General features: G+C 31.5%; 1 protein-coding gene across 1 annotated transcript; it reads right to left on the reverse strand.

The window, feature by feature from the left end:
* Positions 1-35: 35 nt before the first annotated feature.
* LOC148281643 (nose resistant to fluoxetine protein 6-like) lies at positions 36-11,355 on the reverse strand. The gene is made up of 12 exons (XM_088226391.1): positions 11,328-11,355; positions 9,864-10,072; positions 8,172-8,365; positions 7,060-7,336; positions 5,759-5,919; positions 5,497-5,665; positions 3,349-3,542; positions 3,133-3,262; positions 1,852-2,041; positions 1,633-1,775; positions 278-374; positions 36-151 (listed from the first exon to the last, which is right to left on the reverse strand). Exons 1-12 carry the CDS (start codon positions 11,353-11,355, stop codon positions 36-38), a joined length of 1,908 nt encoding a protein of 635 aa, XP_088082517.1.
* Positions 11,356-13,734: the final 2,379 nt, after the last annotated feature.

The raw sequence follows: 13,734 nt of genomic DNA on the forward strand, positions 1-13,734 counted from the left end.
CATTTTTAATAACATGTTGTTATTTAAAAAAAATCTTACTTGGCGTTGTTATTATTATTTGTGATATTGTTATTAAATAAATAATCTATTTTCTTTTCTAATCTGTATCCTTCTTTGCCGTTATCAGTGTTTATTTTTCTTGGTTCATTTTCTGAAAAATCATAAGTTTACAATTACAATGCAGAATAGTTTTTTTATTACAAACATTGACATATTATTCTACATTAAAACCCATAGTCGCTCTTTTAATTAAAATATATTTGAAAATCCTGCTTACCTAATATAACTATGCACATATTGATGAAAGGTAGCTCTACGCATAAATATAGCACAGTTGAAATCAGAAGAATAAAAAGGACTTCGGGCAGGTTAAACTGAAAGCATAAAAATATTGAAAAAATAAAAACAATTTTTTTATCAAATTACGTTTACAGAAATTTATTTTACTTTTTAAATAATTGTGTGTCTGGGCGAATAAAGAATACAGTTATGTGTATGAAATTAGGACCAGAAACCTGGACGAGTGTTTTCGCCTCTATGGCAGGTCTTAGCTTTAATTCCTGAAAAGGTAATCTAGTGGAGATAGGTTCGGTTCATAGAATCACCAGCCACGCTTGAGGTCTCTGAGTCGATTTTTGGTAGAATCAACGAAGATATTTATTTTAAAACTGTAAATTAATTTTATTGCCCTTTAATAATAAGGATATTTTTTAAGGATATTTTATTTTTTCTTTCTTATGTTTCACAAAAATACTATAACTGACCATTATTTATTATAGGAGCAAACATTCATTAACATATTCTTGTATACCTACGAACAGGCCATGCCTTTGTGGGATTTTTTTGTTTACTATTTTTACTATTAATATGTATTTCATCGCTATGTAATTATGCTTTATTTTTTTAATATTGTTTATTGTAAAAAAACAGAAAATTAAAATTTAAAAAAATTTGAAAAATTATTTTTAAAAAAATATTTAAAAATCTGTGCCTTTTTACAGAACGCTTTTGTGCAATTTATTTATTAATGAGTACCGTGATAATTTTAATCGGATGCCATCATCTTTGTTTATTTTATCGGGATGTCCGTTGATCTTGATCGCTTCTTTTATCAAAAAAAAATTGATACTCTGGGAAATTTGATAGAAAAATATATTTTCTTACGCGCGGTTAAAATTAGAGCATTTAATTGTACTGCCAAGTTTTTCGAAAATGTGTGAAAAAAAATTATTAAAATGGTTTGACTAAAAATTAACTTCTTTGGATGAGGTAACGAGTTTTTGTGAATCAACCAATGATAAAGTATTGCGATAGATTTCCGGTTAACGGAGGGTCAATTCTCATTGGTGATTGCAGCAAAACTGACCGTAGGGAACTTGTGACGTCACGGACGGAGTAATTTTTGAACTTCGAAACTTAAAAAAATCATAGGACTAATATGTGATACATAAAAATATTTTTTTGGCTTAGTTGATAACAAAAAAAAACCCTCTGAAGTTCTTTACTGAGTTTCATAAATTTTCGGCCTCCCTAGGATTACTGGCTTGAAAAGAAAATTTATACCCCACTTCTATTTATGGAGGCTCAGCCCATATAATCTCATTGAAAGATATTTTTATATTTGAAAATTACCATCATGTGTGTTTTGAAATATCCAGAGTATCTTTGGATTCCCACGTTATAGAAAAACACGGGAAATTGCGTCAAATAAACACCGTAAGATATTTTTGAGAAAATTCTAAATCCTCGCCAGGACAAGAAGTCGCCAAACCAACCTGAAATTGAAACAAATGTGCTAAGTGTTATTAAAGTTTTATTTAATACGGATTTACCCGAAAGATGTTTGCTTACCAGCGCAATCATTGCTCGCGGACCATATTCCCCAGCAAATAAAGAGCCCCCATGATATAGGGGATAAAGCGGCATATATTCCTGCTTCAGTACTATTGTACTGGTAAGTCCTTACGCACATGTGCCATGGACCTATCATTGCTAAAAGTCCAAAAATTAAACCCAGTACCCACCCTGAGCCAGCCTGGAACTGCAAAAAATAAAATTCACTTTTGAAAGACTATGGTAAATAATCACAGCGTGCGGTAATGTAACATTGTGTTACCACAGACATTAAAAAAAAAACATGAAAACAAACTGTTAAATAATTCATTTTCCATAATTTATAAAAATTATCAAATAATTTAGCCTTGTCATAGCAAAATAAATTAAAAATCAAAAATACCCCGTTTATTTTACATGCGTGCGTCAATAACTGACTGAATCTTTTTACACTGGCCACAGAACAGCGTCCTTCCATGTAATGAGTTATACGGTTTATTTATTTATTATGAATAACTTATATAGCGCCATTTTCGTAATAAAATACCTCAAGGGCGCTTTACATGGTGATTCTATTGTTAAGTTAATTTAATTGAAGCTTTTAAATTTGTAATTTAATTAAAATAATTTATTTTGTTATCTTCGTTATCTCTGTTATACAGATATGTTGCTATATAATGAACATTCATTCTTCGTGTAGCAAGGATAAATATTTTTTGTATTAAAGTTCTGCAAAGTTGTACAAATTTTACTTTCCAAATCAGGTGTGAAAATGTCCATTGAATGATTACGAAAATAGACATATATCAAGTCTTGAATTGTATGTAGACTAGTGTGACATCACAGCCACACAAAAATTAATACATTGCAAAATATCCAACAAAATTGAACATAAATAATGCCGAAATAAATAAAAAAATCTCCCGAAATTAACAGAGACAAAAAAATCTCTACTTTGATTTTAATATCCAGTTGTATGAAAAATACAGTTATGTGTATGAAATAGCCTTATACGAGTGTTTTTGGACTCTATGGCTACTTTGGGGTAAAAATCATGAAAAGGTAATGGAGTGGAGATATGTCTATCTCGTAGAGTAGTGCTTGGTGCGTTTGTCTACAATGCTTGAGATTCTGGGTTCAATTCTTGACAGGGTGGACAGGTACTGCACTGAGTAGGAATAAAGATTTAATTTTTTTTATATGTTAAATAATTGTTACTTTCACCATGAATAATAATGACGATAAATAAGGTTTTTTATAAATTTTGATGTTAAAAAATTTAAAATAATAAACGTCAACCTTAGAAAGATAAATATGACTTATTTTTTGGGACATGAAGTAAGCCAAAAGAACTCCCATTAAATATATTGTCAGGCGGTGAGTTGGTAGAATGTAAGATAAATTGGCTGAATCGATTAGATTGGTGACTCTAAAACAAACAAAAAAGTACACTTATTATAGGTTCTTGATGTAATAATATCTACATCATTCTAATTTATTAAGAAGGGATCTTACGATAAGCCGAAATAAACAACCATGGATATGTTTTTGGCCCCAGTTACCCAGTACCTCAGAAGTGTGGAAAATGCTCCCAAAGCTAAAAGGATGATACATCCCTTCCGTCCCATTTTCCAGAGTAAAATTATTGCAACGGGAGCAAAAAGAAATAACTGCATATCAATTGCAAGCTGGTGTGTATGGGTCAGGCACTGAAAGTAATAAGTATTTTTTTTAATTGACCAACTGTAACAACATGATGTCAAAACTTTGATGTCTGAGTTGAGGTTACCATTGCTCTCTACCAGAAGGACAATTGCAGACCTCACTTTAATGCACAAAGTGATATGCACCATAACATATTGCCCAAAATTACTGTCCCTAATAAATTTTCGTGTACTCACAAGAACCACCAGACTCCAGCACATGTTCCAGTGTGAGTACAATAGGACAAACTTCACCCATCATTCTCCACTGGCACGCATCCACAGAACAGCTTATTAGCTGTTATTACTATACTGATCTTTTGGACTTGCTCCACACCTCTCCTGCTACTATTAAATTAGCTATCCTTTCCATAGAATGGGCTTCCCCTCATTTTTTCTCCTTTTAACTTCTATTCATATTTCCTTATTTCTTTCTCTTAATATTCTTTTTTATGTAATTATTTAGATATTAGTGAAATAATAATGATTCTATTTTCAATTGTCAATTGCTATTATACTTCATGTAATTTTTAACTAAATATTGTAAAAGACCTCTGGGCGTTTATAAATAAATAAACATTTAAGAATATTTCAAACACTTCTTTACTGTTTTGATGAGTTTGAAAGGATTTCTACGGGAAAAGCAAAAGTTGCATGAAGATTTTTAGTTAAATTTACTGGTAAAGCAGTCTGATGATGTCTGTCCCAACGACTGAATAGAGATTTTTTATATCCGTGGTAACGACTAAACTCGGTAACTGTTTTTTTTTTCAATTTTCCATTAATAGTGGACAAAATTAAAAAACGTATTTCTCTTAATATTGAAATTAAATTGGAGTTGCACCAAAACATTTCTGTAAAGAAACTCAATTATTAGATGGCATAATTATTCATTTAAATGTGTAATACAGCGCTACTGCCAATTGAACAAATCAGGTTTGATTATTCACTCTTTTCACAAAAGTGCTATTATCTTAGTTTCGCCTTTCTATGGCTGGCTGCTTTCTGCATAACAACAGTTCTCATGTTTTTGACTTTGACGAATGATAAACAATAAATACATGAGTTTTTTTAAAATTACGAACAAAGAATCTTATTATGTATTTGACCAGTTTTATTGATTTTTAGAGTACCGTAATTTAGTACCGTAATAGATTTTTCTAGTGCTGTGGGTATTTCATGTGAATTGAGAAATGCCGCTTTTGTGATCGACACTATTTTCAGATGGCGGTTATTACAGCTTTTTGTTTGAAAGCGGTCTGGCTGTTTTAAGCAGAACATAGAATTGACCTTCCTGCACCCGATAACTTTAATATCATTTTTTTTTCAAAATTGTGGACTGACTGCTTTCTGCATAACTACGTTAAATTACAATATAAAATTACAAAAACATGTTTCCAAAAAAAAGCACAATAGTAAACAAAGACAAATAAGTAACTAATACAGATACATGGTTAGAGAGGAAGGGTCTAAAACTGGTAATCCTAGCGTGGAAAAGATCTCCCTCTTTTGGTTAGCTGTTCAACATACCAATCATTCTCCCCACAGGCAACATCAACGGTCAATATGTCCTGCATTCTGGAAAAACTAAATGGTCTGTGTTGCCAAGCTCTTAAATAGTTGCCCGGTACATATAATTTTAGGCGCTCCAAAATGTTCGTATTACGGATAGATACTGTTTATTCTCTTTTCCTTTTTTTTGTTTTTGTATTCTAAATACATAAAATGAAAGTAACAAGAGCTTTTTTCCATTGAATGTGGATACAATACATTTTTTAAAAACTATTTAAACTTCAATACTTAAACTTAATCTTAACAATCTGAGAAAGAAGGATTATGGATGATATTTTAGCCCACATAATGCAAGGTAAAAAAGATCATAACACTGCTTAAAATTAAATTGTTTACATTTTTTTAAAAAGCAATTCTCTATAACAGATCATTTAAAAAAAAATCTCACCATAGTTTCAAATCCCATAAAGTTTTGAATAAATAAGAAGTTTCTCCACATATTATTTTTGCATAATCTGGAGTGTTCTGTTATGACCATGTCCCAAAGTGGTCCATTACCCAAATCGGGGAGGATGAAAGTACAAAACAAAATTATAAAAATGAGGGAGGGAACGATTCTGAAAAACAATAAAAGATATTGGTCAATGCCAAACGACAGCAAAGTTTTTGAAAAATTAAAAAACTTTCGTAAATTATTATTTAATATTTACCTAAATAGCCTGTTAATGATCTTTTTCTTAAATCCCATGTTTCCATTTCGTTGAAGATCACGAAGTAAAGTGGTTGCAGTCAAAAAACCACTTATTAAAAGAAATGAGTCAGTGTAAATAATGGCAGTTCGACCTATCACTGCCCAGGGCATGCTAAAAATCTTTTTAAAAAAAAAACAAACAAATTACCGATATTAATTTTATAAAATAAAGTTGAGTCAAGTATACCGTTCAAAATGACAGCCTGATGATTTAAAAAGCTGTATAGATGTTAACACAATTTTATTGATTGTTTTAAAAAATCTGTCCTTTCTCTCTCTTTCAAATGTCAAATTACTTGGCGGTCTTTAATTTCTTTTTTTTCTGGGTTATCATGCCGTGTGTCGTTTGCACTTTTTTCCGGCGTTTCAGATCGCATTTCAACATCTGTCATTGGAGTTGATTTTATTTGTGTAGACATGTATGTTACGTTATGGAAATCTTATGCCACATTTCTAGGTGGTGTTCATGATAACCGAGAAAAACCATTTCATCGCGGCCGCAAAGGTCATAGAAATTTAATGTCGAATTTTATATGGCCAACCATTTAAATAAATATCAATATTTTAATATTTCTTCAACTAAATTGTGTAAGCTTAGAGGAATAATAACCACTCGCTTATAGAGTCGCCCACACGGACAAAAACCACTTTATAATTATCACAAAGTAAGCTACAGTTTGTAGCAATACTACGGGCTGAATGCACTCAGATAAAGAATTGCCCGTTACGTTTATTGTTAAACCAAAAACCAATTTAAAAAAATTAAACGATTTTGTTATATTACGCTGTACAGACAATTTCTTCATGGAGTTGATTATTTGGACAGTTGCTGAATGTAGCCTATCTTGAGTGGTTTAAAATATGTATATGTACCATATGTATATGTTTATATATGCATGTGCATGTGCGTATATATGTGTGAATATATATACGTTCATATATGCGTGCATGGATGGCTAATAGTGTGCATTCGGTATTTTTATTTATTACCAATAACAACCTTCATGGAAAACACAAATATAAAGAAGATTTTTTTTCTAAATTAAAATTTTTATTCACTTATTTTTTATCACATTAAATGTTTACATCATTACTCAATTTATGAAAACTTAATTGGTCTTTTTGTGTCTTTGTTTTGAATACTTATTACGTATGACTATTTGTTTTTAATTTTTAATCCAACAGTGTAAAAAGACGTATTTTAAAGCAGGTAGCGAATGATTACTCTGAGTGTATAAGGGTAGTTTTTAAAATTCTTACCTCTGCCATAGCAGTCCTATTTACGTAAGGTTTGTAAAAAAGCGCCATAGATTTATGGCTAAGGATTAACGCAAATGCATTTAAAGCTCTTATTCCGTCGATCCCCCTGACCTGTTCCTTTAGGGATGTGTCCAAAAGTTTCGATATATTTTGTAGTAAGGAAAATTCCGTTATAATTTTAAAAAATTTGCCGCTTTTTCCACCTTTCTTCTTATTGTCCTTCGATATTAGAAATGTTGCAGTAAATATGAGTGTTGCTAGAGAAGCTAAAATTATCCTAAAATTAATAAATAAAACGTAGAAAATGTACACATGATGGTCAAATTAATATTAGAAGTACCAACATAAACAAAAACAACTTTTTTTAATCACTTTTTTTTTCTACCGACCGGTTTCAATGCTACACAAGCTTCTTTATCAAGTTATACTTAACTTATGCATTTTTACCTGATAAATATTTGATTGCCAAAGTAGATTTCAGTGCACCGTTCACTCTGTTCCAGGCACTCATCCTCCTTTCAATATCTTTCTCGGTCTTTCCATCCCTAGTATACATACTTCTCTATTTATATTTATATTTATTTTTTATTATTTTACTTATTTATTTAAACGTCTTTTAGGTTTTTACATATATTACATACATTTATTCAAATAAAGACAGACATGTATTTTACACAGAAGTAGCAAAAAATATATATAAATAATCTTTAGAAGAAAAATAAAAATATCACCTTTACATATTCGTATACAAGTGGAGAGAACAGAAGTGCATTTTTAAATATGAAGACAGAAATACATTTAATATAAAAAAGAGCAAAACATAAAAATGAATCAAGAAGAGTAAGAAAAATAAATCATTATTACATATTAGTAGAAAATATATGAGGCTCCATAATAATACAAACATATATTGCTGTGGAGAACTGGAGAATATTTTTTCGTAAAGGTTATATTAAAATAATCTTAAAATTAGAAGAAGTTAGAAAATACTAATTTAGAATACAGATATAGGTCAATAAACGGTAAACAATTGAAATCAATATAGTATTATTTAGGTATTACGGATGACGTTATTATGGAAGGATTTTATAGAATAATTTGGGTTTACTCACAAAGTGATTCGTTTTCCAATACCATATGATTCCGTTCTCCCATTAGTTACACTCAGTTTTTCATCAACCATGACCTTCAGATCTAGTGCTTGAAGATTATCTTTTAATGTATCTTCGAGATCTTTGGCTGAGCATGATGATGGGAGGCATATTCCCCAGTAGATGCTGGAAACTCTGGGAACACGATGACCGGGCTGGAACACGGATTAAAATAACCTCAAATTGACGTAAATATAATCAACTTTACAAAAAATAAAAAAAGATTTGTAAGGATTATTTCTAAGTCTTGAAAAAACACGCGTATTAAGCGCCTACAAAAAAACCATGACTGATTTTAAATAATTTTCGGGATATTAAGTTTTAAGCATTAACTTTGCTATTTTGCTATCGAACATTTTACTTTATGTTTATAAACATAAGTACATAACAACTTAAAGACTTTTCCATGTCTACCGGTTTCGACACATATTGTAACCCAGGGTGACTTTACGCAATAATAAGCAATGATCGTGAATATTGAAAAATCCTACCAAATGTATCAAGAAAAAAAATACACCTTAAATGGAAGACAAATGTATGTATTTCACTTTTATTAAGTAAAAAAAATAATATTTTTTTTACTTATATTTAACGAGTAATATGCCGAATTACAAAATCAAATAAATAAGAATTGGACGCATTGTATATAGCGTCAACTATAAAAAAATAATACTATCTAAAGAGTTAAAGAGTCTGTCGACAGTACTATAAAAATAGTACTATCGACAGGCGCCGTGGCGCAGTTGGTTAGACGGCTATCTGTGAAACTGGCGTCGCGGGTTCGATTCCCGCCAGTTGCAAGAAAAAAATCGAAGAAAGATTTTTTTCTCAATTGGTCTGGGTGTTGTGGTATATTTTTCATTACCTTCTTCCATATCCCCTCTATCCCACCTGCTGACAAGCCTCAAAATAGAGGCTTAGCGGGTTATTCCTTTTAAAAAAAAAAAAAAAAGGTTTTTTACGTTCACACATCACCATAGACTAGCAACCTCAGAGGAACTTGGGTAAAAAAACTTTTTTCCTAATATTTATTGTGTGCACGTAAAATTATTCGAAACAAAGTATAGTTTTTGACGCACCAGGCAGTCGCAAAGTCACCCCGGATTACGGTAACAATCTCTTCGTCAAGACATTCAAAATTGCTAGTGTAATTAGTAGTTATATGTAATTAAATGTTTTTTCACATTTATCGAATTACATATATTGGAAACTGATATTATGTAAAAATGACGGATACGCAGTGCAAACATTAAAAAAGAAAAAATATAAAGAAATATTAGCGTTCTTATAATTTACTCAAACATTTCATTTTGATGACCATTTTAAAGATGTTGTAAATTACTTGCTAATAAAAATGGAATCAAGTTGGGGTAGAGTAGGGTTCGAACCTAGGACTTCTGATCCATAAGTCCGCAACACTACCACGCCCACGAGACCACAACCCGATTCATGTTAACATAAACTACGTGTGAATATTTTTTATGTAATATGTACAATTGTATTGTTAAAGCCTTGACTAAAAACCAGTTGTGTTCCGGTTAGATGGTGGTATTATGTTTTGAAAAACTATTTTTTTATATTTATTTCGTAGAATAAGTTTTAAAGAACGAGCATTTGATTAAATAAAAATCAAAGAATTATTATTCTTCTTACATCAGACATATTACTCCTGATCCATCGGTGTGAGTTTACAAGAGCGTCCACTTCATCAGAAATCTTGGACTTCAAGGAAATTTCCAGGGCAGCCAGGAAATATTTCCCCTGAATGGGATGACGGATGCTTAAACATTCGTCAAAGTCTCCGAACTGGTTCACGTTTCCACTTAGCAGACCGGAAGGGATCTTGGCCGTAGAGTCGACCACTGAAATGAATTTGGTTAGACTTATTCATATTTGCGACTAAAAGATCAAAGGAACTTACTTAATATTCATAGTCATCGTATCCCTACTTGCACCAGATGGCGAATAGGTAACTGTATTAAACACCAAACGCAGCGTATCCCGATCTTCTGTTACGCTCCAGGTACCAGTCCAAGATCAATAAAATATTGCAGTCTTAAACCACCAATATTTTAATTAGACCCTACCAAGAATTTAACCCGGGATCTCAAGAACTGTATTTTTCACCCTTCCGGGGACACATAATAAAAATACGCGCACTTTTACTAGTTATATGTATAATTTAAATCAATATTTTGAATACTCGATTCTTTTTAAAAATAACAAAAAACCTAAATTCCCCATGGTAATTTTTAAAAATTACAGCTATAATATAATATGACCTTATATTGTATGTTTTACCTAGTAATTTTAAACTAAATTTATGTACCTATATTAATATTATTTTTAAGTGGAAAGCCCAATACTTGCATAATGTTGGTGCCTAAAATAGTAATTTTATGATTAAATGCATTCTGTCAAATTGTTTTTAAATCCAATTACTTACATAGTTTTTAATGAAATTGGATTTATTGAAATTGATTTTAGAAGTCATAAGGTAATATTGAAAAAAATGCAAAAATTATGTTTTTATGAACTGATTTTTTAAATGGGAGTTGATTATTTTTTGCCTTGCTTATTACGTGCAATGCTTAAATGTTTTTACTGCATTAAGTATGTCCTTTCTTATTATGTACTTTAACAGTATCAGTAGGCGACCTGTTGACGAAGGACTGTTGACTACTGCCAACAGGCCAGCTTCTCCTGAAGAGTTTTAAGTGGTTTCCTCTCCACGTGAGCAAATGCTGAGAAGTTCCTGATTCGCCCACATTAATATATCCCTCCTGATCCCAATAGTTTAGATAAGTTTTAAGATATTTAATTGCAGAAAAATCCACTTTTTGAAATATAAACTTTGTATATTATAAGCAAGGTAAATAATTAAGCAACTCCCATATAAAAATTAAAACAAAATAAAAAAAGGCGACCTCCGTGGTGAAGCGATTAAGACGCTTGACTCTAGCGCAGAAGGTTCGATTCCCGATGAGAACACAAAATTAAATATGATTTAGCTCAAGCCTAGGTGTTCCGTACTGCAATTCTTCACTGTAATTGGGCCTCCTGGCCTGTTGTGGTGCAAAAAAATCAATCTGGCGGGATAGTCGGCTGTGGCCTTACTAAGGAACTTCTCCACCAGAAAACTCATTCATAAGAAGACGGATTATTGACATATATGCAAAAGACCTTCCGTTACTGTTTACTTTTTTTTATTTTAAAAAAGGAATAACCCGCTAAGCCTCTATTTTAGAGGCTTATCAGCACGTGGGAAAGGGGTGATATTGAAGGAGGTAGTAAAAAATCCACCACAACACCCAGACCAATTGAGAAGAAAATATTTTATGGATTTTTTTCTTGCAACTGGCGGGAATCGAACCCGCGACGCCAGTTTCACAGTCGGCCGTCTAACCAACTGCGACACGACGCCTGTATTACATCGAATGTTAAGGATCTGGGCGTTAGATTTGTAAGCACTCTGACATTTCATGAACACATAGAGACAATCAGTGGTAATGCATTGAAGATGTTAGGATTTGTTCCGCGTACTGCCAGGGTTTTCGAAAATACCCGCGTACTGAGAACTCTTTACAACTCCTTGGTGCGAAGTAGACTCGAGAGTGGCTCGATGATTTGGGGGCCACATGAACTGAAGTACTCTCTTATGATAGAGAAAATCCAAAAGAATTTTCTGAGATATCTCTACATGAGAGAGTGCGGGTATTATCCTCGGCTCTACCCGACCGAGTTTCTCCAGGGTATGCTCGGCTACAACAGTTTAGAGACTAGAAGGAATCTGTATTTGACTACACATTTTTATCGATTGTTGCGCGGTATGATCGATAATTCTGAAATTATGATGAGCATTGGTTTGTATGTTCCTGATAATTACCTAAGACAGCGTCAGCATAGATTGTTTCATATTCCGATATTCAGGACCAACCTGCCTATGGTTATGCCTGTTAGAAGGGCTACCGCTATGCGGAACAACATTGCTCTGGATATTTATCTGTTCCATGTATCCGAAGGGGTTTTCCGGAGCAGGATTCTTCGACTACTTTGACATGAGTCTCTTTGGTGTTTTTTTTTATTTTTTTTTTATAATATGTACGTATTGAATTTATTTTTGTAATGTATATGTTATATTTAAAATAAATAAATTGAAAATTGAAATTGAAAAAATTGAATTACAATAGTAATTGAAAATAACCATGGTTTTCATAGAGTTTTTAAAAAGACGTTTTATTTTTTTTAGCGAAAGTACTTTAAAATATACCCGAGAAACCATTTTAAACACTGTGGGTTCTTCCTATCCGTTCGCTTCCTTTTGGAATATTTCTGTAATACTTCCTCCCTCGTCATAAGACAATATATTGTTAAAATTTAAATAATTAATAAAGTGGAATTCCTAAAATAAATACCGTATAACAATTTAATAATGTAATACTATTCATTCGGGCGCCATTTCGATATGAACTAATTACAAACATGTTTGGCACTTGTTACACGTATTAATCGTTTTATTTCTGGCTCAATGAACACACCCTCTAATTCATTTGTCAATTTGAACCATGTTTCACAACAATTGATTTGTTTATTTATAAGAAGTCAAATATTTATTTTTAAAATATCAGTAACTACAATGTAACAAAAAATCAAAATCAATCAAATTTTCTTTCATAAGCGCTACTACTTACTTTTTAAAGCCCACAATTCATTATTGGTAAGAGAAGATTTTAAAACATTCATATCTTTCAAACATTTTGATGATGCATTCATTTGCGGTATGAAAATTAAATGGTAACCCTTCCAAAAATTAAATAAAATTTCAAATTTCTTATTCGACGGATCGATTACTCCATTTTCAGCAAACGACGCCGACGTTTCATTAACGTAATGAATTACTTGATTAATAATTTTATCGGACGCACAACATTCACTTTTATTTCTGAAATAGCTTCCGGAAAAAAATGATCTTTTAGAATAATAACAAAATGTTTGGTTTGTTTGTTCATCACTTCTTAGAAAATCATTATATTGATTATTTAATTCACTGCCAAAATACGTTTTTACACACGATATTAAAATGATAATCATAAATAACGGCTTCTCCATTCTCGGTTAAAATTGAGTAGTTACTAAAAGATAATAAATTTTACAATCTTTATAAGTGTTAGGATATTGTATTGTTCTTCAGCCATTACATTGATTGTATTGTACGTGTTTTTTTTTTCTACTCGTGTGGTTACTTATTTCCCCGTTGACATACTTAATTCTTATAACAATACTTGACACGCTATGTTTCTAGATTCTAGATTAATGAACTCATTAGCATAAAAATTTATATGAAAACATTTTAGTGGGATAATAATTGAATAAAAAACAAAACACGTTAGTAAAAAGTATGCTTATTCGGATGTCAATTTTTAAATAAAAATTTTGACAATCGATGCCTATTACCTCAATCCAAATTTATGGATTATGTAAATACGTATGTCCTTATTAAGATTTCCAATCTCGACACAAATTT

Source organism: Micrasema longulum, unplaced genomic scaffold (assembly GCF_059751315.1).
Source record: "Micrasema longulum isolate JH-2025_06_02 unplaced genomic scaffold, ASM5975131v1 h1tg000428l, whole genome shotgun sequence".
NCBI classification, from domain to species: Eukaryota; Metazoa; Arthropoda; class Insecta; order Trichoptera; family Brachycentridae; genus Micrasema; species Micrasema longulum.

Bases quoted from the DNA above. Each gene is read 5' to 3' on its own strand.
- LOC148281643 (XM_088226391.1), bottom strand. From the start codon at position 11,355: ATGAGTTTTCTGGTGGAGAAGTTCCTTA. The intron at 5,666-5,758 runs GTAAATATTAAA...ATTGTTTTTCAG, and splicing joins ATCATTAACAGGCTATTTAG to AATCGTTCCCTCCCTCATTT. The intron at 3,263-3,348 runs GTAAGATCCCTT...TGTTTGTTTTAG, and splicing joins GTTGTTTATTTCGGCTTATC to AGTCACCAATCTAATCGATT.